This window comes from Cyprinus carpio, chromosome A15 (genome assembly GCF_018340385.1).
Source record: "Cyprinus carpio isolate SPL01 chromosome A15, ASM1834038v1, whole genome shotgun sequence".
In the NCBI taxonomy this organism is placed as follows: domain Eukaryota; kingdom Metazoa; phylum Chordata; class Actinopteri; order Cypriniformes; family Cyprinidae; genus Cyprinus; species Cyprinus carpio.
The window spans coordinates 26,820,385-26,847,076 of NC_056586.1; the positions used below are offsets into that span (position 1 = coordinate 26,820,385).

The 26,692-nt window shown below is 36.4% G+C and overlaps 2 protein-coding genes across 2 annotated transcripts; both read right to left on the bottom strand.

Moving 5' to 3' along the window:
* Positions 1-1,551: 1,551 nt before the first annotated feature.
* On the bottom strand, positions 1,552-3,876 carry LOC109068696 (C3a anaphylatoxin chemotactic receptor-like). Its single transcript, XM_042771756.1, has 2 exons — positions 3,873-3,876; positions 1,552-2,585 (listed from the first exon to the last, which is right to left on the bottom strand). The coding sequence occupies exons 1-2, from the start codon at positions 3,874-3,876 to the stop codon at positions 1,621-1,623; spliced, it is 969 nt and encodes a 322-aa protein (XP_042627690.1). The 3' UTR covers positions 1,552-1,620.
* Positions 3,877-22,036: 18,160 nt separating this feature from the next.
* LOC109101796 (fMet-Leu-Phe receptor-like) lies at positions 22,037-24,104 on the bottom strand. The gene is made up of 2 exons (XM_042771757.1): positions 24,000-24,104; positions 22,037-23,237 (listed from the first exon to the last, which is right to left on the bottom strand). The coding sequence occupies exons 1-2, from the start codon at positions 24,102-24,104 to the stop codon at positions 22,263-22,265; spliced, it is 1,080 nt and encodes a 359-aa protein (XP_042627691.1). The 3' UTR covers positions 22,037-22,262.
* Positions 24,105-26,692: the final 2,588 nt, after the last annotated feature.

Sequence of the window (26,692 nt, forward strand, 5' to 3'; positions counted from 1 at the left end):
ATATTTTTGAATAAAATCTCTAAAAAAAGTGAGACATTGTGGCTTGATTTATTTTATTAATATTCATTTTTCATGACCAAAATAACATTATGCACAGTGAGAAGCCTACAGGTTACAAGCTTCACATATTAGAAAAATACAATAAAACAACACATTTTTTAATGGCTCATTGTCAAGATTGTTTCAGATCAACACCTGCAAGTGACCACTAGGTGTCACCGTTGAGACGGGTGTCGGATTGATTCGAAGCCTCGACACAATATGCCACATTTGCTTCAACTGTTTTATTGCTTCACGAAGCCTCGATCTGCCCACCACGGAGGGTGATTTGTTTCACATGTAACTACAACTCCTCAAAATGCAAAGGAATATAGCTCAAATATTGTTGCAGGTGAAATTTGTAGGTGTATTCCCGTTTTCTGTGTCTTTTTCACTTGCAAAGATTGGGCCCATTCCTTTGTGCAGCTGACTTTTTGCTAATGTTGCTATTGTTTCTATTAAAATGTTACTTCTAAACAAACTATAATGAAAAAAAACTTTTAAAAACTTTTACTTTATAAAAGAAAACATTCCATTTTATAATTTTGCAAACACTATGGGAACATTACTTTTGAATGTTCCCTGAACATTCTGAAACAAGTAGTAACTTGTTGTGGCAAATAAACAAAATAAATAATTCTGAATAATAGACAAATATACCAATTGTCTTTGAGTATTATTTTCTGGCAAGAAAAGGCCAGCAGTCGTACAGTTACTCAAAGTGTGCCACAGAGTGTGACAGTGAAGGGAGGGCATCCTTCCTCTCTTATAGTCTCATCTCTCAGAATGTTATCTCTCTGGGCTAATGATGGTATTTTCAAACACATTCTTAGACTTACTTATCATATTCTATCCTTGGAGACCCTCCTGTCACGTACCAACACCCTTTTACCATTCCATTCCAATTCCATATTAGAATAAGGATTGTGTGTGCTCTTTTACTGTCACACACATCTTAAAGATCAATAGCTGTTCTTTGTTCTGTTAAATCAGCAAAGAAGCATGCGACTCGAAGCAATGCAGAAAATACAAATATAACACAATATTCAATAAGTGTATCATATTAAGAAAACATACCCTTACATATTTAAAAAAATGTTGGATGAACGTCCAACTAGAGCAATTCAGAAATAAAATGTTCCAAAAATGTTTTTGTGCAGATGGTATATTCCCCATGTTTTGTCCCATATATGTCATCAGTTAAACTGATTAATCCTATTATTTTTAGTTATTTATTTGCTATTTAGGGAAAACCATTCAATAAGAATTTGCTAATGCGAGAGCATAAATATAGGAAATGTTTAGTAAATTGCCATCAAATAGAGGTAAAAAATGTTGATACACTGTGGTTTTATTCTGAATAAAGTTCCAACAGAAATCAGCAGAACAAAATGAGCTTTTTATTTAGATTCATGAAAAAGTTTCACAAAATGTTCATTAGCTTGAAGAGATTTTCTCTGTTTGGTTTTACAACACACATTTTCACACACAGTCATGCTCCAAACTTTTTTTACAAGTTGCTAGATAAGGACTATGAACATACGGGATTAGATCCAGGTTTATCATTTAGAGACCAGTTTTCTACATATCTAACAATTCAATTGGGTTTTCATGTCCTGATCGTTCTTTTGCACCTGCCTTAAAGTCCAGATGATCTTCAGCAAAAGCCGTCTCCAGCACCAGCAGCAGAGACTGTTTAAGCTTCTTCTTATACTCATCACACATGAACACATAAAGAATGGGGTTCAGACAGCTGTTTAGATAAACCAGGTAGGCACTGACAGTCAGAGCTATCAAAAATACTTTTGATGTCATTACATAATCACTCCAGTTATTTCCTACTACAGTTACTGCATAAAAACTGCAAACATGGTATGGAAACCAACATATGAAAAAAGCCAGGATTATGGTTATAATGACCCGGTACGACCTGAGCTGCCTCACACTTTTGAGGCGTTTGATTCGTATTCCAATTGCTATGTATGAAGATGCAATGATCAGAAAGGGGAAGAGGAAGCCCAGTGTAAAATGATATGTGACCAGCGAAGTAGACATATCAAATTTAAAGGAAGGAATGCTGCAGCCGATGGATGAAACCCACCCAATTATGCAGATGATCTTGGCTTTAAGTAAAGTTCGTTTATTTTGAGCCCAAACAACCATCCATGTGCACAGGCATCGGTCCAGACTGATAACTACAAGAAAAAAAAATACTACAGACTGATTTAGTGATAACATTAACTGGAAAATGTATTTCAATAAGTAAAAGATCCTCGGAGCCAAAGCTGAGAGAAAAAATATGATTGAAGACAACATGAAGGTGAAGTCTGCAATCGCCAAGTTGAGAAACCAAATGGAGTTGACGGTCGTCTTCATTCTGCAGCCAGTCAGAAATATGACAAGCCCATTTCCAATGAGACCCACTACAATGGTGGCAATGAAAATGCATAATACAAAGATCCCAAAGCTTATAAATCCCTCTTGCTGCATAGTGGTGTTATGTGTTGTATCTGCGGTCATGTTTTCAGCTTCAAAACTGGTGTTTTCTACACAAAGAAGAAAGAGAAAGAAAACATGTGATGGGTGATGAGCGCCAGCTTTTCATTGGGGGTGTTTGTTATGTGCAAAATAATTTTCAGTTTTGTTCTCAAGGCAGAGTGTAATGTTGATATTCTGTTACATCAAACGCATGGAGGAGAGGAGGAATGAAAAATGCTTTCTTTTTCAATAAAAGTTCTCGTTTTATGATCGTAGAGTAGCAGTGCATGGATGAACGATGTAAGGAACATATTAAACATGAATTACAGTATTTACAGTCAGTACTGCTGTCTGACTTCACATTTAACAAAATGTTTTGTCTTTTCAAGTGTGATGGGTCAGGGTTTTTTTTTTTTTGTATATGAAACTTTTGCCTTTTGCCGCTTTATATCCATTGCTTTGGCAATCAGTGTAGTACCAGATATGTATTTATTTATTTACATTTATTTGAAAAGGGACCATGCACAATTTTAACATAAATGTTTCCATTTTATGCATTGTACCAAATTTAGCCAATGGCTACTTCTCATCTAGTTTTCATATTGACAAGAGTTTGAAAAGATTCAATTTCATGACTTGATTTTTACTGAAAAAAATAAAAAAATAAATAAATTACTAATTATGAGAGATGTGTGTGAATGAACTGTGAATAAAAGCAATAATGCACAGAAATGTCTGAGTTTGAAAAACTATTGTAAGAAGAAAACAAAAGTTTTCTGTTTGCTGTGTAAACGTGGTTAAATTCAATAAAGAAGACCAATCAAAATTCAGAATGCAAATATTTCAAAGTAGTCATTCCATCAGTTTTCGGTTATATTTTGAAGACTGCATTTTGACAAATTTCCCTAATGTCTGGAGTTGATACCAAAAGTTTATTTAATACCTTCCTAATCTGTAATCTGTCCAGTTTAATTTATTTGAAGAGTAATATCCATCTTCAATTATGATAAAAATTTTACATTGTTTTTTATATTTTCATCAACACTTTATATTATTATATTAATGCTTTTATATTATATTATTATATTGATGATGTAAATGTTTTTTGATATTTCTTTTATTAAGTTGCTTCCTTAAATGTTTGAGTAATCAAATTGTAAAAAGTAATTTTTAACTCATTACAAAAAAAAAAAAAACTTACCTATTTAAATCTCATATAACTGAAACAATTAAGTAATGAAAAAACCATTGCCATGACTTGTTCATATCATTTTTACAATACACTGTATGTGTGCACATTACACAGTTTTGCATTTACTACACTCTGAGATTTAAAACATGTAAAAAAAACATACCCATTTTTTGAGCTGTTGAAATGAAACTACTACAGCTTCTATGCTGATTTCTCATTTGTACTGTCAAGTTCACATAATGTTGCATAAAAACCAAACAAAAAAAAATTACAATACATCACTAAAGGCTGATTTGACATTATTACTGATAAGGGCCTAAAATGTGGCAGCATCAGCACACTGATTGTTATGTTTCTTAATGGAGGGAAATCCATATTATCTAATGCACATTCCTTATTCTCATTATCAGATATAAACCATTTGCTCTTACCTCTGAGATCTGGATAAGTGGCAAAAAGTCTTGGAAACCTCCCTGACACCCACACCTGCTCAGCTGAGATCAAGCCTTTTGAAGCTTAGTAGGATCATACAGTTCCAGAATAATATATAACTAACAAATTAATTACTCAGAGAGTCTTCTTTTAACAAAGGTTTAACGCATCACCATTTATAATGGCTTCGCTTTATTAATAGACAATAACTCATAAGCAATAAAAAATGAAAGTAACAGCGATTAAGTCTTCACCATCGGAGTGCGGCCACATGCACAACTCTCCTCTGCCTTTTATAGCCTTGCATATAATTAGCATTAAATCCCCTGCATCCCTCCTTATTTGGTAATCACATGTATTCATACACACACATAGTACATGAGCGTTATCACAGAATGTTAATACAGAATGTCAAAAGTCCAGAATGGAAAAATTGCAGGGGCTATTATTAGCAACACACATAAATGCTCGTATATAAAAAAAACATCCATTACATTTCTCAAGCATAATTATAAGTGTGAGGTCACAACTGCATGCTAATATAGTAAAATTAGCACAGCTAGGTAGAGGTTCCTCTTCACCCGCTAAATAGACAAAGCGCATAGCAACTTAAACCGCAAAAGATGAACACATAGACATGGGGAACAAAAGGTTTGATCAAAACCACATCTGAAACTCATATCTGTATATATATATATATATATATATATATATATATATATATATATAAACATACAAAACCATATCCACATATATCTACAGATATTATATTAATTCCCCTTGTTCCCCTTCTCTTTCTATGTTTGTAAAATTGTTGTTAGGAAAGTGCGTGGGTCCGGTACCAGGTTTCAGATGTATATTAAGATAAGTCAAAAATTGATTCCAGATGACTGTAAATATAAATATATTTTTCTTGTTTGTGTATGCTATTTTCTCTAATGCCATATATTCTATAAGAAGGTTAGTCCAGTAGCATATATGTATACATTTTTTTGATTTCCAGTTTAGCAGAAAAAGTTTTGGGGTGATAATTAGAGAGATGAGGAGCGGATTTTTGTATTTAATCGGAAGATTATCAATTTCTGAAGTATTCCCCATTAAACAAAGTGATGGAGACAGAGGAATCCTACAGCCCATAATGATGGAAAGTTTATTGGTTACTAATATCCAAAATGAGCAAACAGGTTGACAGGTCTATGTGGCATGCAAATAGTCATCAGTGGTACCCAGTGTGCATTGTGAGCATATATCTGTCTCGCTTAGTGAGTGATGTGAGTACTGTGAATCATCTTGTATACTGTATTAGTTGTAGGTTGTATTGCTGGTTATAGAAAATATATTACTAGAGATTTCTTTCCAGAAGTCGCTGTTGGTGGAGAAAGCCAAGTCATTTTCCCATTTAGCAATTGGTAAAGTTATTGTTGTATTGGTATTTAATATAAGTTTATAAAGTTTGGATATTATTTTTTTTTGAATTGGTGAGTTTCATTATCTCTTCCATCAACTGGGAGGGATGCAGTGGGTTATTTATTACATTAATCTTAGATTTGATTATGGATTTTATTTGTTGATACTGGAGATACTGTTCTCCCCCAAGACCATACTCCTGGACTAGTGTGTTAAATTATACAAGTTGGTTATTTTTAAATAAATGATAGAGGTGTGTTATTCCTTTTTGTTGCCATGATTAAAATAGATAGGTTTGCTGTAAAGTAGAAAATCAGGGTTGAGCCAGATTGGGGTGTATCTACATGGTGATAGTGATGAATTATTAATTTTATTCACTTTCCACCAAGCTGTCAGAGTTGTCATAGTTGTAGTGTTCTTAAAGTAATTCATTTTCTTGATTAAAGTTGGCAGGAAAGCGAGATCTGCGATTGAGGTAAGCTATTTTTACATTGATTACGTTCCAGTTCTATCCATAGTTGTTTTTGTGAATCCATTTAACTAAATATCGTAACTGTCAAGTCAAGTCAAGTCAAGTCAAGTCTGCTTTATTGTCAATTCTTCCACATGTACAGTACCTACATACAGAGAATCGAAATTGCGTTACTCTCAGACCCCCGGTGCATACAGATAACACTAACAGTAGAGCCTAAAATCTAGATCAAATATAAAATATAAGATAAAACTATACAATAAGGGAATGTAAAAAAAGACATAATAGAAAAAAATAAAAAAATAAAAATATGGTTAAATAAAAGCAGCACAAGGCACATGGCAAATAGAGTGCAAACCAGTGAACAAACAGTGCAGATAAAAAGATTTTTAGTGCATAAAAAAATAGCTTATTCAGTCTGATTAAAGTGACAAAGGGCCCAAGAGTAGTTATTTTATTTAAACTGACTGATGAGGAGGTAGAATGACGTCAGTTCCATGGTGAATGAGGTAGTGAGCAGACCAATGCTGGTGCATGACATCGTATGTTAGTGGAAGGACCTGGGGATGTGGGACCTGGGGGGGGATGTTCATAGTTCAGTGGTGCCTGGGGCAGAAGAGGGACGGGGGGGCAAGTTCGGGAGCGAGTTCAGCTTCCTGACAGCCTGATGGATGAAGCTGTCCTTCAGTCTGCTGGTCCTGGCCTGGAGACTCCACAGTCTTCTCCCTGATGGCAGCAGACTGAAGAAGCTGTGTGACGGGTGAGTGGGATCACCTGCAATGCAGAGGGCTTTGCGAGTGAGACGGGTTCCATAAATGTCCTGGAGGGAGGGGAGAGAGACACCAATGATCTTCTCAGCTGCTCTCACTATGCGTTGCAGACGCCATACCAAACAGTGATGCAACTAGTCAGAATGCTCTCAATGGTGCCTCTGTAGAAGGTGTACATGATGGGGGGTGGGGCTCTGGCTCTCCTCAGTTTGCGGAGGAAGTAGAGACGCTGCTGTGATTTCTTGGCCAGTGCTGCGGTGTTGTCGGTCCAGGAGAAGTCCTCTGTGATGTGCACACCCAGGAACTTGGTGCTGCTCACTCTCTCCACAGTCACACCGTTGATGGTCAGAGGAACATGCTGAGTGTGCGCTCTCCTGAAGTCAACACAATCTCCTTCGTCTTCTCCACGTTCAGAGAGAGATTGTTGTCACTGCACCACCCGGCCAGGCGGCTCACCTCGCTCCTGTAGTTTGTCTCATCTCTGTTGCTAATGAGACCCACCACAGTCGTGTCATCATCCGCAAACTTAATGAAGAGGTTGGAGTTGTGTGACGGTGTGCAGTCGTGTGTCAGCAGAGTGAAGAGGAGGGTGCTCAGCACACATCCTTGGGGGGCCCCAGTGTTCAGTGTGATGGTGCTGGATGTATTGCTGCCGACACGTACTGCCTGAGGTCTTCCAGTCAGAAAGTCCAACAGCCAGTTGCACAGCGAAGTGTTGAGCCCCAGCTCGACCAGTTTGTGAATGAGCTGTTGAGGGATGATTGTGTTGAATGCTGAACTGAAGTCTATGAACAGCATTCTGACGTATGAGTCTTTTTTCTCTATATGTGTGAGTGCTGAGTGGAGGGTAGTTGAGATGGCATCATCGGTCGACCGGTTGGACCGATATGCAAACTGGAATGGGTCCAGGGAGGGGGGAGGGCAGACTTGATGTGGTGCATGACTAGCCGTTCGAAGCACTTCATGAAGATGGGAGTAAGTGCAACAGGACGGTAGTCATTGAAGCAGGATGGAGATGGCTTCTTCGGGACTGGAATGATGGTGGTAGCTTTGAAGCATGTGGGAACAACAGCCTGACTAAGTGAGATGTTGAAAATGTCTGTGAAGACATCAATGAGTTCTGCTGCACAGTCTCTCAGTACAAGCCCAGGAATGTTGTCAGGACCCGGAGCTTTTCGTGCATTGATCCTGCTGATAGATCTCCTCACGCTGTCCGGGGTCAGCATCATCACCTGGTCACTGGGAGGAGGTGGAGTCTTCTGTGCAGTGGAGCTGTTTTGTGCCTCAAAGCGAGCGAAGAAGGTATTCAGCTCGTTCAGCAGAGAGATGTTGCTGTCACAGGTCCGCTGTGGGGCTTGTAGTCCGTAATGGTCTGTATCCCCTGCCACAGGCTCCGAGTGTCTCTGCTGTCACTGAATTGATGGGCTATCCTCCTGGAGTACTGTCTCTTAGCCTCTCTGATGCCGCGGGATAGGTTGGCCCTGGCTGTTCTCAGGCCCCCCTCATCTCCAGCTCTGAAGGCAGCGTTCCGCGTCTCCAGGAGTCTGTAGACCTCCCCTGTCATCCACGGCTTCTGGTTGGCCCGGACAGTGATGGTTTTTGTGACTGTTACATCCTCAATACACTTGGTGATGTAGGCAGTGACAGTCTCCGAGTACTCCTGGAGGTCAGTGGAGTGATTGTAAGTGACAGCCTGCTTAAACATATTCCAGTCAGTTGTAGCAAAGCAGTCTTGAAGAGCGTCAGACCGACCCTCCTGGCCACGAGTTGATAAGAAGTAAAATTGAAAGTTTGGGGCTTCTAGACCACCCTGTAATTTTGTCATTTGTAATTTTGTTAATGATATTTTTTGGTGAGACACGTTTTAAGTGCGCGCACCCTCTCCGGGAGAGAGCAGCGTGTATCTGAGCGCGCACGTCAGGTTTTGTGCCAGAGCAAAGGAAATCTGCGTAGCCCCCCTTGTCCCAGAATGGAAACCGAGCTCCAGGGGCTGTACGGAGGGATGGCCAGCACACGTACCCTCAACGTGGCAGGTGTGTGGCGAGTCGAATGTCCCCCCCACCCCGGGGGTGCTACGTTTGCGGGGTGACCAGTGAGATTCGCGCTCGCTTATTATATTAATGTGCTTTCGCGTTACTATAATGCAGTCTCGCTGCTGATTCTGCACCGCATACACACAGGGCCGTCGCTAGTGGGGTGAAAGGTGGTGACGATTATAGGGGCCCACGGCTGATTGGGGGGCCCCCGGCGATCTCAACCGTCTGGACGCTAAGGAAAGTTGACAGGCCACTGCTGCGCGTCGTCACGAAAGCTTATCATTTTCACGTGTTTTAAAACCTTGCCAATTTAAACATTCAAAAGAGTTTAAACCATCCAAACACAAGACACGAAAAGCTGAAGTGAGTAGCTGGTTTCTCGCGCGCTGTGTTCGGTGCGCACACGGAGAGCCGCGTCTCACAGACAGCAACATTGAACCGAGCTCTCCACTGTGTATTCTACCTCTACAATCCTGAGCAAACACTGCTTTCACATCCTGGCCCACTTTGCTACTCCTCCCCCTCCTGCTGCTCTGCTGTGATTCGTTGTTGTGTCGTCACGTGACTCACTGACACAACGCGCCGAGGAGCAGCGAACTGAGTGAGCGAAAGCTGATAGCACCATGAATGAAAGATCAGGATGGCCGAGAGGAAGAGAAGCGTTGTGTGGAGCTATTTTACAGCACTAAATGATAATACTGCAACTTGTGATACATGTAAAAATTTTTAATTTTAGTTTAAATTTTACATTTAAATTTAAATTTAATATAAAGAAGAGCATTCGATACAGTGGCAACACTACAAACCTATACAAACACTTAAAAACACATGACAAGGAAAATGCTGAGCTACAAAAACGAAGAAATGAGGAGGGAAATCCATCCACTTCCAGACCCCCGCACAGAGACAGAGTTCGTTGGGAGAGTCATTTCAGAGAGGCAGAGAATACCCAGGGAGCTTGTAAGAGTAGGCTAATATTAGTTAGTCATGTCATATCGCATCTTCAGCATTAGTTAGAGTGAGATTGCTCAAGAATAAGACATTGCGAAGCTGAGAGCAACCTGACTAACTTTAATTCTTACATTAGACCTGGGCTATATTCACTTATCCCGCACGCCCCCCTCTAACATTATACAAATGTGTAAAGTCGTAAAACAACACTTAAAATTATTAATTTTAATTAATTTAATTAAAAATGTAATTGATTTAAATGTAAATGGGGGGAAATGTAAATTAATTAATTATAATAATTATTAAAATTATAAAATAGGCCTACAGCCTAACGGTGTGTGCTAATATAATGTCTATTGTCTAGCATGACAAACACCTATATTGAGCTGTTGTCTAAGATAAAAATGTAAATATGTTGTTGTTTCTCAATAAAAACCCTGTGACTTCAACAGGGGACAGGGTCCAGAAGGTGGGCTCAGGGAATGTAATTGCACAGGTATATTTGTTCTTTGTTTGTTCTTTAGTAATAATTGTTTGCACTTTATTTCATTTGCTTTTTAAAACCAGAAAAAAGGGAGAGATTTTTGTTCTTTATTTATTTTTTTTTTATTTTTTTATTTTTTTAAAGGCTGTAAAGAATTCATTCTACAGTGCCTAATAACTAATAATTTTGTGGACTTCAATACATTAATAAAAAATATTGCCCTAAAGAATTGATCCATTCATTTACCTCAGAAATAATGACATACTGCTCTCCCCTACACAAGTATTTTATTTTATTTTTTTTAGTAAAAAGTATCGTATTGGTATCGGTATCGGCAATACTGACCACTATATGTATTTGGTATCGGATCGATACCAATTTTGCAGTATCGCCCACCACCTATTCTGCACTCGTCCTGTGAGCGCCCTCATATGGAATCAGAGTGGAACTGCAACCAGTTCAGAAGCCGGAAGTGTAGTGAGAGGGGAAACTTCTCGCCATATTAGACATTCTCTGCCTGTACGCTGTTTGCGTACCCAATTCTCCTGTTTGCTCGAGTTCAAGCCAAACAGTGACAACAGCGCCTACTAGGTCACAGAATACGATGGTCACAGAATTTAGTGTAACAGGGGTATGAGCGAGTGTTTTTGTTGTCAACTGTTAAGAAGACGTGAAATAAAGTGCGCACATCTGTAATAAAACGTCCCTCACACGGCTCCAGAGGGTGAATAAAGGCCCCCTGTAGCAAATCCATGCATTTTTGTGAGGTAAATATCTAGATTTCAAAAACGTAACACGTTTCCTCACTTCTGCTGACTGTGGGGGAACGGAAGACATGCAGGCGCGAAGATGAAAGACGTATGCGTCGCGCCTGCTCCTCTGGGAAATGTAGGAGCAAACAAAACAAAGTTTCCATACTTTAGCAAAAGGAAAACCAGTCTCCTCTTAGCTTATATGGAATCCTCAGAGGTTTTTCTTCACAAATCCTCGTTTTGTGCTTCTAAAATTGTGACCAGCGTTTGTTTTGTTTCTCCATCTCTCCAACGCTTGTCATTAACCATGCATCACTAAAATCAGGGCCGTGCACAGACCTTTTGAGGGGCATGTGCTGAAACTGAAAAAGGGCACCCCCCTCCCTTTTTTTATATCAAGATTATTTAGTAAGCCTGCATAAAAGGAAGAAATGGTCACATCTTCATGACAAATTCAAATAACACAACATAATAGTCTCAAAGCTTTAGATTTATTCACGATTAATAACAACCATAATAATAATATTAGATAATTAGATAATATAGATAAAACAGGGTTTTAAGGGACTTCTTTAAACCTAATTACAACAGCAACCTTCTGTGAGCCAATGTGCTGAAGATGTTTATGACTTCACTGTGATCCACTGGGATGTCCCTCTCCCCATATATATTTCTCTTTTTTAGCTATTCTGTTTGGTTTTATAAGCTAATTTGTATTATTTGGTTAACATGATTATGAATGACATTGAGAAGAGGGGAGGGTGAGCAATGAGTCAAGTATTTTTGACAAACTGTTTTGAAATATAATTTAAGTAATTATGTCCAACTCAATTCCAGATTATAAGAAACTATAGCCATACCGTTACTATATCACATAAACATATCCAACATGTATCCGCCCTACCTGGCAAAAATTTTGATACTGTGGTGGACCAGGGATGTTGGTCTCTTGAAGGTTTCTTATTCACTACACTTTCCCTAAATAAGCCAGCAATGAAAAAATAAATAAAAATAGTGTGAAAAGTACAGTTGCAGTGAAAAGCATTTCTGAAGGTTCACGTGACACTGAAGAGTACTGAACTGGAGTAATGATGCTGAAAATTCAGCTTTGATCACAAAAATAAATTACATTTTAAAATATATTCAAATAGAAAACAGTTATTTAAAATTTAAAAAAAAAAAAATATTACTGTTTTTGCTGTATTTTGGATCAAATAAATGAAAGCCTTGGAATGAATCATGAATTACATTCTGCATGATAAAATATAAAGATTTCACAGTGATCTTCTGTAAAAAAATTTTAGTTACTACTACATTACTGTAGTAAAACCATGTTTTACTACATTTTATACATGTGAGGACGAGCGGAGAGTATACCATAACATGATTAGCCTAAATGTTAATAAATTAAGTGTATCAGCAATCATAAATCAAAGAAGAAATTTCTTATATATGTTATCTAGGAGACGAGGATCACTCGTCGCTTTGTGTAAGTTCCAGTACGAAACAGCGCGGGGGCGCACCTGTTATGATTTTCCGATGGTAAAAAACAAATGATATGTTGTTGTATTACTTATCAATATATAGTTTTTGGACCAGCGAAGTGTGTGCAAATGTGAATTTTGTTGTTTTTTTGTCCGTCATTAAAACGGCGACGGCGCCTCACATTACATTTTCATCTACAGGTTACAAACTAGTTTTTGTTTAGCTATATAGAGACGGAGCGCTCAGTTTTTCCTGTGGTAAAATGCATTTGGCCAAAATCGCATTTTATAAAAGATGAAATGCTACTGTATGCACAGGCTATTTAAGTGTTGGGCTATGTATTGGCTATGACTAGATGGCAAATGCTCGCCCTCTCTCTCAGGCGACGTCCCCCCCACATGTCTCAGTCAGTGAGTCAGTCAGACATCAAATAAAAAAAATATGAGCCTTATAGACATAGTGTTTAGTAGTACTTATTCAAACAACAAGATATTTATTTACCCTTCGCAAAACTTTGTTCAGCTCAGCTGTTGTCTACTGTGACATTTGATTCAAACTTTCAGTTGATCAATGAATATAGAGGGGGCGGAGTTATCAGCTTACTGACAGCTGAGGATCGAATAAGATTTACACACAGCTCGTTTTAAGAACTTTCATTTGCTAAATATTTGTAAAACAGACAGACAGACGTAAAGGGTGACCAATAGCATTGATTAAAAAAAAAAAAAAAAAAAAAACAACCAAAAAAAGTTCACATCAAAGTCCAAGTGAAAAAATACAATAGACATCCTTGCGAAACCCCATTACCTATACAAGTGCCTGGCTGACATGCTACATCATATAGATCCCTTAATCGCTTACGTCACTGTGACGTCACCGCTCTAGCTGGAGGCAAAACATAAGGAAGAACTCATAGCAGGCGCGCTAAAAGTTTGAGATTTTTACTTTAAAATGTCGTCTTGTTGTGTTTTTGGCTGCCAGAATAGAAGGAACAGCACTTTTTGTTCAAAACTAAAGTTTCACCGGATCCCGGCCGACATTCCTTCACAGAAATTACGAAGACAATTTGTGGTTGAAATGCAATACGGCATACAGACTAGACAGAGACGATCATAAATAATGCTCCGTGTTTGCAGTGCACACTTCATATTAGGTAAAATAATCTATGCTTATGTACTGGTGTGTTGGTTTTATCTAGTACAAATCAGCAGTTTATGTTTAATGAGGTGAAAAGTCGCCAACCTTCAGCGCACTAGCTAGCTTAAATGTTAAACAAACATACAGGGATAGATGTGTGTGCCATCCTTTGAATGGTCTCTTAAAATAATCCACATTGCTAATCATAGTTAGCCCAGCGATAGGTTACATTAGACAATAAGCCTTGACAAAATTCCCCAAGCCACCCGAAAGTAATTCATATGTTGTCTAGAAATATCCAAAACCTGGTTAAAATGTTTTCCATGAGAACAAGATACAAGAACTACACCAGGCTTAGCTAAAAATAAATAAATAAATTAGGCTACTGTAATGTTATCCACTCGTCATTATGTTTTGGTCAGATAACCAGTTTGTTCAGTGAACTGAGTGATCAACTGAATTAATTGATAAATGTATGCTAACTCCCACTTTTTTTATTATTATTTTTTGTCCACGGTCCCGCAGAGCCAGTGACTGTACATATTCGGACAGTTCCGAACCTTCTTCTGCATCCATGTTTCATAAATACCTCCTAAAACGTGCTAGTTTACGCTTGTCAACATTGCGTCCGCGCCTCTTTTTGCCTCCAGCTAAGCTCCGCCCACCCGGAGACGTTGCAATGTTTACAAACTTTTAAGGGGTCTATAGACTACATCATATAAAGAAGTTTATGTATTTGGGTGAAACAATGTTCCATCTGTATTTTAAATATTATGTTCAATATATTCATACACATGAACCCAATCCCAAGATAAATTTGTATATTTAAATTCAAATGCGTTGCAAATTTAAATATCATACTGAAAACATTGATGTAAATACTATACCACTCCTCCTACTACTAATTAATAATCTCACAAAATTATGCTCTCTCTTTGAGACTGCATTTATACATGAATGCTGTAATTGCTAAATGTTGAGAGGTGTTTAATGAATGTTGCTGATTGATTCTGATTCCTTGAAGTTTGTTGTTAATCCACGATGGCTTCTTTGCACATTCCTCCTAACTGTTAGTGTTCATGCAGATGTGCGTCTGAACGGGACGAGTGTTTTCTGTGCAAACGACTCCTCGATCTTTGTCCAGCTTTAGCTTTATATAAGCAGAGAATCTTTATATCCTTATAGGCTAATTTGTAGTTGTTACTGATAAGGGCCTAAAATGTGGTGTCATTAGCAAACCTGATGTAACTGCAGCTATCAGACATCATCACGTGTGTAGGTGGGCATCTGCACGAAATCAGTTTTTTTTTTGTCCCCTGATGTATATTATTAAGAAGAGATTGAATGATATTTTTTTTTGTTTGTTTGTTTGTTTGGTTTAGTGGTGTAGACAATTTAGTTTCTTACTGTACTACAGCTACTTTTATTTGTTAATTTACAACATTTTTATGATGAAAACAGTACCAGTCAACTAACATTACCATTAAGTTCCCATTAAAATGCTACTTCTGAATTTTTTTTTTTTTTTTTTTTTGCTGCTGTTGCTGCTGTTGTTGTTGTTGTAGGAACATTCATTTAAAAATGTTCTGAAACCAGTAGTAACATTAAAAAATAAAAATAAAAATGTTAAATGAGAGTGTCCAACTAAAACAATTCCAGAAATAAAAATTTCCATAATCGTTTTGTGCTAATATATTGTAATAATGACAACTGGTATTTTTTTTTTTTTCATTTTTTTGTCTGATATATATAATCAGTTAAAACCGATTACATTGTTAACCAATATCTTTATAGTTTTGTATTTGTGAAATCATATTTTATTTATTAATCTTGTTATATGTTATGAAAACCCAAGGAAATTGCCAATCAAATGCAGGTAAAAAAAATGATACACTGTGGTTTTATTCAGAATAAAAGTTCAACAGAAAGCAGCAGAACAACATGAGCTTTTGCATATTTAGATTCATTAAAAGTTTCAAAAACACCTATATAATGTTCATTAGCCTACTGGAAGAGGGAAGATTTCTCTGTTTGGTTTTTTACAACACACATTATACACGATGCTCCAAAACATGAATTTTGCAGTTTCTGTTTTTTACAAAGTTGCCTAGATAAGGACTATAAACATACTGGATTAGATCCAGGTTCATCAAGCGAAAGCCGTGTTTTCTACATATCTAACAATTCAGTTGGGTTTTCATTTCCTGATCGTTCTTTTGCATCTGCCTTAAAGTCCAGATGATCTTCAGCAAAAGCCGTCTCCAGCACCAGCAGCAGAGACTGTTTAAGCTTCTTCTTATACTCATCACACATGAACACACAGAGAATGGGGTTCAGATCAATCTTTTTTTGTTAGAGCACAGCACATACATTGTGCATTAAAATTTTATTTGTTTAAAATGTTTACAGTTTTCTAATTAATATTTTGGAATTGGGACTATTTTGATGGTGGATGAGCCTCTGTTATATATAATTCTGGCATGGAATTCCTAAAAGTGTTTCCACAATCCTAGAAATACCAGGGGATTTCAAATGTGTGATTTCCAGACCCTGGAATAGTCATTTAAATTTCTATAGTCAAAATGGCATTTTTTGTAGATGGGTCTCAGTGTTTTCTTCAGGTAGATCTGCTATAAACTGATTTTAACAAATTCTTCATTGGATCAAATGACTTGGCCCTAATGTAAACAGACAATTATGTCAAGAACCCTTACATATGTTTTTTTTTTTTTTTTTTTTTAAATGTTCATGCCAGTGCTTGTTGCACTATAGATCAGGCTTATTTCCATCCATTAACTAAACATAAAAAAATAAAACCATAAAAAAAAGTATAAATGAAATAACTAAAATATCAATGTTTAAAAATGTAGTCACAATTTTCTCATTTTCATTTCGTTAACTTGATATACGAAATAACTAAACTAAATACTGAACTAAAAAATTAAAATAAAAATTAGGTATAGATAAAAAAAAACTACAAAGATAACAAAAACACAACAAATTTATGAAAACTAAAAATTTAAATGAAAGTTTGTAACAGTTTTACTGTCACTTTTGTTCCCAGTAGTTCTTTTTGCACATTATAGCTATACCTATCATTAGGGGGCCCTCTGTATTAGTTGCTCGTTTGCCTAAAAGTGGGTAAAGAAGTAGCATTAGGAAGAAAGTAGTGTGCTAAGCACATGGAATAGTCTTCTCCTTTGTTGGTGCCCTGGTTTGAGGAACAATATGTTCTAACTCTGTAATATGTTTTGTATATATGTAAGAGTTTAATTTATATGCTTACTGTTAGGGTTTGACACTAAACATGTGTTGGTTGTATGTTTGTTTAAATGCAGAGGGTTCTTGTATGAGAGAGGAAGCAGCACAAAGATAAAACAGGACTATAGCAAAAGGGCTAAACTGTCTCCATCCAAACATCTTCTCATTTATTATGATCAACCAACGGATGATATGTTTTGCTGGTTCAGATGTCTTCCTTGCTTCCTTTAAGGACTGTTGGTCTCATATTTTTTCACAGATGGATTTCACTGTGACAAATTGCTAACTTGGTCCCATATCTATGAACTGATGGACTTGATGTACTAAATTTGTGTTTCCTCAACTTCTGGAAGACTTTATATGCTGATGTTTGGACTTGTTGATGTGAATGTGCGACTCACGGCATGTCTTTAATACACATGGGCTCGCTGAAAATGAATCAGTCTCTGTGGTCCCTCAATCTTTATGTGCCATCAAAAAGTTAGGTGTTACAAGTTAAAATACAAAATTTTGATCAAACTATAACAGTATCTCAGTGATACTAAAATAGCACTGCTATAGTCTCCCTTTGCAAGTGAATTGCTGTAAAAGCATCTTTTTTTTCCCCCAAAAAAATCATTATCTTGTTAATCCTGTTTAGAGAGTTTTATTCAACTTGACACGCTCATTTAAGCTTCGGTTGGATTACTTCATTTTTGTCTCTAGTTGTAGTTTGTGTTGTATTGTTCAATTTCAATAACCGTTGTTTAAATCGAAAGGGTTGCAGCTGTTTTAACAAATGGCTAAACATGAACTAACTTGTATCTGTTTTAACAAAGCTAATAAGTGCTGTAGCAAATTGTGAATGTTAATGGTTAACTAATGAGGTCTTATTGTAAAGTGATACCGATTGGTCTTTATAGTTCTTTTGCACTTTAATCTGTGTAAAACTTGTAACTTTATAAATTTTTCTGTATTGCTTTATTGTATTTAAATGTTCAGTTATTTTTTGTTATAAGAAAAAAAGTTATTTAACCTGTTATACTGTTTTATGACCACTTTTTTTAAGCTAAATTTCAATACAGTGATGATATACCGTGATAAAAACATTAGCAATTAATCGCAACAGGAAAATTTTATATCGCCATATCCCTAGTTGAGATAGTGAATTGGTGTTTCTTTTTTTTTTAAATGAGCCAAAATCATCACAATTAAAAAAAAAAACAAAGACTTAAGCTACTTCAGACTGTGTGCACTGAATTTATTTAATACACAAGTTTCACAATTTGAGTTGAATTACTGAAATAAATTAACTTTTCCACAACATTCTAATTTATTCAGATGCACCTGTATGTTAAAGGTGGAAGGAGGACTCCAGTAAGAACAGCTGAGATACAGTGACAACATAAAAATGCTTAAGGAAATGAACGTTAGTTCACATGCATAATCAAAGCTTGACTTGCATGTCGAGCTTTTACAGAAGGCTATTAGATACAAAAGTATTCAGAACGTTGAGTAAAGAGATCGAAATGAAACAAAAAAGAGAATATAAACTAATATAAAATATAACCAATAATAATAGTCTAATAATAATAATAATAATTATTATAATATACAATTATTACGGGGAAAAAGACGATCAGTTAATGTACTTACAAGACTGTAGGATGGATAAAATGTTGTCTTATAGGCCTATTTTAATTTATGCACTTTATGTAACATTTATTCATGATAAACTTCATTTGAATGCTGACTATCACATGTAATAAAGTTAAGTAACCAAGGCATATGGTTAATATAATAATTTAATAATTAAATATTTTCTATAATAAATAATATAATAATTTCATGAATCAAAATAAAAATATTAATAAATAAATCTCTGATAATCCCGGGTTGCCATGGTAACGCAGGTTTGTTTAAACTCAGAACGAGAAATGGATGTCTTCCCTCAACATAACATCTTGAGGCAACGACATAAGGATCTCATTATCTCGACAAAATGATCTCATGGCCACAACATAATATGACGTTCCCACGAGTTAATATCTTGTGGCTATGACATATTATCACTTTCCCACGAGTTATTATGTTGTGGCCACGACAAAACTAAGTGGACCGACCATATCCTCTCCCGGGCACCGTGGTAAGAGCAACAAATCTGTCCTCGCATTAACAGGGTCTCCTCTCCCAAACTCACGGTCATACTGAATATAGTATGGGAACCATTCAGAAATGAATTATTTTATCACACTTGCTTTTTCACAGAAGTGCACAGATTATTCAGTTGACCTTGATAGGCTATGGTAGGATTGTAAATTTTTTTACAAAATGAAATATTTATGTAAGTGTTAATTTAGTTCTAATATTTGTGTGATCTACAGATTGAATATCAGTAAATATAATGAAACACCCTTTTTTATTTGCAAAGGTCTTTATTCATTAATACATTCATACATGTTTGAATCCACAACATAAAATAGCATAAATATACAGTAGCAAAAAATAAACATAATAATGTGAAATGTATTGCATCACTGATATATTATTATTAATACTTGTGAGTGAATGTGTGTGCATGTTTTTTTTTTTTTTTTTTTTTTTGCATGTGCATGGTTGTACTTGCAAGTTTGAAGTTGTGTGTCATGATCCGATCACTTGAACTTCCATTAAATCACCACCAGAGGTCATCTTCCACAACAAGACTCTCACACTACACAGTACACCCTGGAATACATTTCCCATGCTCCATTGCACCAATCACATTCACCAGAAAACAATAACACACAGCTGCAACCAATTACACACACACAGCACAATCATCAGACATGCTTTATAAGCATTGGACTTCCTTTTTTTCGCACACTGCCGAGTATTGTTCTGCACAATATCCCTCCCCTAGCGATATTCCATGTTGTTTTCATAGTCTTGTTTCAGTTTATAGTTTTCATAGTCTTGTTTCAGTTTATAGTTTTTCACAGTTTAGTCTTTTTCTTGCTTTGCCCTGTTACTCGTGTTTTGACCCTTTGCTCTGAATTCTGGATTACCTCTCTTGCTTAGCCCTCTGGATATTGTACGCTCAAAGAGCCACACATGCCCTAGGATTACTCTTGTTTCTTGCCCTCTATATACCTGTTTGCCAGTGTTGGACCCATGCCTGTTATGACCACGTCTCTGTCCAATAAAAGCTTGCATATGGATCTGCACGTCTCGCGTCTCGTCAGCCCCGTTACAGTGTGTGTATGTGTATGCAATATATTTATGTGCATCCCCATAAACTATCCACAGCCTATAATATAGGCCTACACAAAATAATAGATATCAATCAATATAATTACATGTCATAGATAACTAAATAAAGGCGCAGTTTGCACATTTAACAATACATGTAGTTGAAAGAAGACAGCATGGCTCAGCTGAGAGACCACGAGTTCAAGGCCAGCTAGGGATGGCTGACGTGAAACAGATGTTCCGAAGCTTTGCAAGATCCCGAAGCGCAGATGTTTCGAAACACTGATCCGAAGCGTGATTCAAAACACCCATGTCACATGACTACGGCATGGTCCGCCAAATCAGCATTTGATTGACACGATCGGGTACAGACCACACAATCACACATCTGTATAAAAGCGAAGTCAACGCATCTTGACCTCGTGGGTTTTTGTGAGAGGATTTTTTCAAAGGCTGGAGAAATTATCTGTAAAAAAAGAAGTAGACTAAGTCCTTCCACAGCAGAGAAATTGATATTTTTGAATAAAAATCTCTAAAAAAGTGAGACATTGTGGCTTGATTTATTTTATTAATATTCATTTTTCATGAGAAAAATAACATTATGCACAGTGAGAAGCCTACAGGTTACAAGCTTCACATATTAGAAACATACAATAATAAAAACAACACATTTTTTAATGGCTCGTTGTCAAAATTATTTCAGATCAACACCTGCAAGTGACCACTAGGTGTCACCGTTGAGATGGGTGTCGGATTGATTCGAAGCCTCGACACAATATGGCACATTTGCTTCAACTGTTTCATTGCTTCACGAAGCCTCAATCTGCCCACCACGGAGGGTGACTTGTTTCACATGTAACTACAACTCCTCAAAATGCAAAGGAATATAGCTCGAATATTGTTGCAGGGGAAATTTGTAGGAGTATTTCCATTTTCTGTGTCTTTTTCACTTGCAAAGATTGGGCCCATTCCTTTGTGCAGCTGACCTTTTGCTAATGTTGCTATTGTTTCTATTAAAACGTTACTTCTGAATGTTTCTTTTTTCATAAATGTTTTAAAATGTTGACTTTATAAAATAAAACATTCCATTTTATAATTTTGCAAACACTATGGGAACATTACTTTTGAATATTCTCTGAACATTCTGAAACAAGTAGTAACTTGTTGTGGCAAATAAACAAAATAAATAATTCTGAATAATAGACAAATATACCAATTGTCTTTTAGTTTTATTTTCTGGCAAGAAAAGGCCAGCAGTCATACAGTCAGTCAGTCAAAGTGTGCCACAGAGTGTAACAGTGAAGGGAGTGCATCCTTCCTCTCTTATAGTCTCATCTCTCAGAATGGTATCTCTCTAGGCCAATGATGGTATTTTCAAACACATTCTTAGACTAACTTATCATATTCTATTCTTGGAGACCCTCCTGTCACATACCAACACCCTTTTACCATTCCATTCCAATTCCATATTAGAATAAGGATTGTATGTGCTCTTTTACTGTCACACACATCTTAAAGATCAATAGCTGTTCTTTGTTCTGTTAAATCAGCAAAGAAGCATGTGACTCAGAGCAATGCAGAAAATACAAACATAACACAATATTCAATAAGTGTATCATATTAAGAAAACATACCATTACATATTTAAAAAAAATGTTGGATGAACGTCCAACTAGAGCAATTCAGAAATAAAATGTTTTTGTGCAGATGGTATATTCCCCATGTTTTGTCCCATATATGTCATCAGTTAAACTGATTAATCCTATTATTTTTTATTTTTAGTTATTTATTTGCTATTTAGGGAAAACCATTCAATAAGAATTTGCTACTGCGAGAGCATAAATATAGGAAATGTTCAGTAAATTGCCATCAAATAGAGGTAAAAAATGTTGATACACTGGTTTTATTCAGAATAAAGTTCCAACAGAAATCAGCAGAACAAAATGAGCTTTTTATTTAGATCCATGAAAAAGTTTCACAAACATATATAATGTTCATTAGCTTGAAGAGATTTTCTCTGTTTGGTTTTACAACACACATTATACACAGTCATGCTCCAAACTTGAATTTTGCAGTTGCTGTTTTTTACAAATTGCTAGATAAGGACTATAAACATACTGGATAAGATCCAGGTTTATCATTTAGAGATCAGTTTTCTACATATCTAACAATTCAATTGGGTTTTCATGTCCTGGTTGTTCTTTTGCACCTGCCTTAAAGTCCAGATGATCTTCAGCAAAAGCCGTCTCCAGCACCAGCAGCAAAGACTGTTTAAGCTTCTTCTTATACTCATCACACATGAACACATATAAAACTTTTTTCATACAGCTGTTTAGATAAACCAGGTAGGCACTGACAGTCAGAGCTATCAAAAATACTTTCGTTATCATTAGATTATCACTCCAGTTATTTCTTACAACTGTTCCTACTACAGTTACTAAATAAAAACTGCAAACATGGCATGGAAACCAACATATGAAAAAAGCCAGGATTATGGTTATAATGACCCGGTACGACCTGAGCTGCTTCACCCTTTTGAGGCGTTTGATTCGTATTCCAATCGCTATGTATGAAGATGCAATGATCAGAAAGGGGATGAGGAAGCTCAGTGTAAAATGATATGTGACCAGCGAAGTAGATATATCAAACATAAAGGAAGGAATGCTGCATCCAATGGATGAAACCCACACAATTATGCAGATGATCTTGGCTTTAAGTAAAGTTCGTTTATTTTGAGCCCAAACAACCATCCATGTACACAGGCATCGGTCCAGACTGATAACTACAAGAAAAAAAATACTAGCAGACAGATTTAGTGTAAACATGATGCTGCAAATGTATATCAGTAAGTTAAGGTTCCACAAGACCAAAACTGAGAGAAGAAATATGATTGAAGACAACATGAAGAGGAAGTCTGCAATCGCCAAGTTGAGAAACCAAATGGAGTTGACGGTCGTCTTCATTCTGCAGCCAGTCAGAAATATTACAAGCCCATTTCCAATGAGACCCACTACAATGGTGGCAATGAAAATGCATAATACAAAGATCCCAAAGCTTGTAAATCCCTCTTGCTGCATAGTGGTGTTATGTGCTGTGCCTCCGGTCATGTTTTCAGCTTCAGAACTGGTGTCCTCTACACAAAGAAGAAAGAAACAGAAACACAACGAGGGCTGATTTAAGGTCTGTTTTGAAAGCATCATCTTATCGTTGTGGTGTTTCTCGTGTGCAAAATCATTTTTGCATGCAGACAGTATATCACACCAAAATGCCATTTTGTTTATCCTTCTGGTGATTAAATTGTGTTCAGTTTTGTTCTCAAGTCATACTGATTAATCATGATATTCTATAGCATCAAATGCACGGAGGAGAGGAACAAAAAAAAAAAGTTTTTTTATACTACTGAGTATGAAACATTTGGTATTGACCTCTCACTTTATGGCAATCAATACATGTACCAGACATTGAGTTTACAAACAGATTCAATTTCATCACTTGATTTTTACTGAGAAATTATTACTAATTGTGAAAGATGTGTTTCTGAATGAACTGTGATAAAAACTAAAAAAATTAATGCACAGAAACTGCTGAGTTTGAAAAAACTAGATATTGAAAATGTTTGAGTATAATCAAATTGGAAAAAGTAATGGGCTGAAATCTAAAATCTAAAAATCTTGCCTGTTTGAATCTTTTCGATTAAACTTAAAAAATGAAGCTGAAATTGGTTTATTTATATTTTACATATTAAGTAATGAAAACACATATTTTGCAGTGACTTGTTCATATTATTTTTACATTGCTCTATATGTGTGCATTAATTGTATTTTACACAAATTTGCATTTACTACACTCTAATAGTTATATATAAAAACATATAATATGAATAATACACATACCCATTTTTTGAGCTGTTGGTTCACTGGAACAAGTCGAGTCTTGATCTTGCACTGTCTTCTTGGTTCTGTTGGTTTTATACAAGATAGTAACGTCTGGTATTTCATGAATAAGGGCTGATTTGTTGTGATAAGGGCCTAAAATGTGGTGTCATTAGCAAACTTGATGTTACTGCAGCTATCAGACATCATCAGTGGGTAGTGGGCATCTACCTGCAGCATCTTTGCCATGATGCATACTTTAAAGAAGAGACTAAATTTTTTTGGTTTTTTTTTTTTTAATGGTGGTTTAGTGGTGCAGACTACTTGGTATCTTACTTTACTACAGCTACTTTGAAATTTGGTTTCATAACACGTTCAACATATTTTTTTTACATTCTGATTGGCCAATCGCTGCATCCAGTGGTCTTATTTTCTCATTTCTGTGTTGTGTATATCAGTCTGCTCATTCAAATCAAAGGCTGCTTCACACCATGAAAGACATCTTTAATGATAAAGGCTGCCAACTCAATTTTCTCATGTCACACATCCATTTTCTCATGCAGTGAAAAATTGCAGCTGTAGTGGGACTTTGATCTCCTCATGAAGTCAAACACTCAGGAACCCATTCTGGTATGGATTGTGCCCCTGATAAGGTCTTTGCCAGATGTTGTTTTTTCTACCCCAGGTTAGATATGGATTTCAGGTCATTTCATATGCCAGCAAAAGGAGTATTTAAAGAAGATTGGCGAAACATTCAAAGAAGCATCTGTAAACAGAACTTCACACATGATTGCCACATGTCTCTCTATTTGCTATATGCTAGGTATGACTCCTAAAAATTATTTTAGTATTCTAGATTTGTGATTCCTGCTGATCAGTTGTGTTGCCAAATCTTAATGCATTTCCTGTAAACTGATGTATTCTCATTTTGAATTGATTGAATTTCTTCTTTATTGTTTTTTTATTATTATTATTGTTGTTTGATTATGCCTAGCAAAAATAAATGTTCATTTTGATTTATTCTGGGTTTTCTACTTGAAATCATTTTTCAAGAAGATTAATTTGTAGTGGTAGTTTTGGAAGTTGGGAGAGGGTGCCATTTTATTTGGTACTCATGTTTATTCCTGTTTTTGGTTAGTGAGGGAATTGAGGAAAGCTTTTGTTGTTGATTTTCTTTTATTTTACCTTGATAGATTATTTAGTACTCCTCCTGTTAGTCAGCTGCTGTTTTGCTTGTTGTTTTGGCCAGGCCCTCTCCTGAAGACATTTATTGCTTCCTATCTTGCATTTTTAAATGAATTATTTAAGTGGTCAAACTAAGTTGTTGGTTGCATTTTCTGGAGCAGAGGACTGGGGTGATTCCTCCACGTTTTTTTATTTCTTCCTTTAAGTTTCAGTTAACCTGTTACTCCCACTCCCAACCCTAGACTGAGAAATGGGATCGTAACAAGTGGGGGCTCATCTGCTTGTCTCATAATTGGCTATTGGTAAATACTCTTTTCTCTCAAATTGTTTGACTGTTTTCGACTGTAGGTGGGGAGGAAAGTGTTGTAGGCATAGGCGTAATGGAGTTTGACTTTACTGAGTTTACTCTTTGTCCTACAACTGAGGCCTTTAATCATTGTCAGAAAAAATAACTTATTTTGGTGGCAGAGTTCTTACATATTGACATTCGAAAAGATGTTACAAAACAAGTGCTTAAAGATGACCTGTTTGGGAAATTTGTAGATGTGGGTATTTTACCAGAAGAGTCTGAGGGTGGTGTTGAGGTTCATTCTGAAAATGTGAATCTCAGCTCTGGCTCTGTGGTGTCTCATGATCCTAGGATTGCCTTAAAGTTAAAGGAGATGGAGCTTTTGATTAAAAAACAGGAATGTGAGGCGGAAATGATTAGGCTTTGTGTAGTAGAGACGCAGGCTGATTGAGATATCCAAATATGTAAATTGGATCTCGAAGCAAAGCGGTTGGCTCAAAAGCCAGTCCCATCCCCACATACTAGACCTCCATCAGTCTCATCACCCTTACAATCTTCTGGTAGTACAGACACGCAGGATTTTTGTAATTTGCCCTCCAGTGATACTTTCGATGTTAGTAGGTATATAAGACTTGTGCCTCCGTTCAGAAAGACAGAAGTCGATTCCTAATATGTTGCATCCCCATAAACTATCCACAGCCTAACACTGATGACCCATTATTAGACACTGTACACATGCAAATACTAAGAGCTATTGCAAAATAAAATAAAATAAAATAAATCCTGTTGTAAGACAACCGGTTGAATATGAATTAGTGACTAAAGTCATGTGACTCGCGTCAGAAGCCTGGTCTATATTTTTGTAGCCTGGTGTGTGGGTAGTCATGGTTTAAAAAGACTGTGTTTGAAATAGGACTTGCACTTTCATTTCTATTGCAGGTTCTGAGTCTGTGAATAGTACTCTGGGTATATTGTGCGTACACTGTGTACATAGTCATGGTTTAAGATGACAACATTAAAAATAGAAGGAAATTTCGACTTCATATTTGACATTACATATTTGATATATCAGGGATTCCTGTCCTCTGTAGAAAACTAATCAGCAGGACAGTTTATGTCATGGCCATGTTTATTACCACAGTAATATGGTTTACATGTAGCTTGTTAAATTGTTACACACTTAACATGCTGGTGTCTTTCAGATTGCAAGAGGTAATATATATTTTCTTACTTCTTTGGA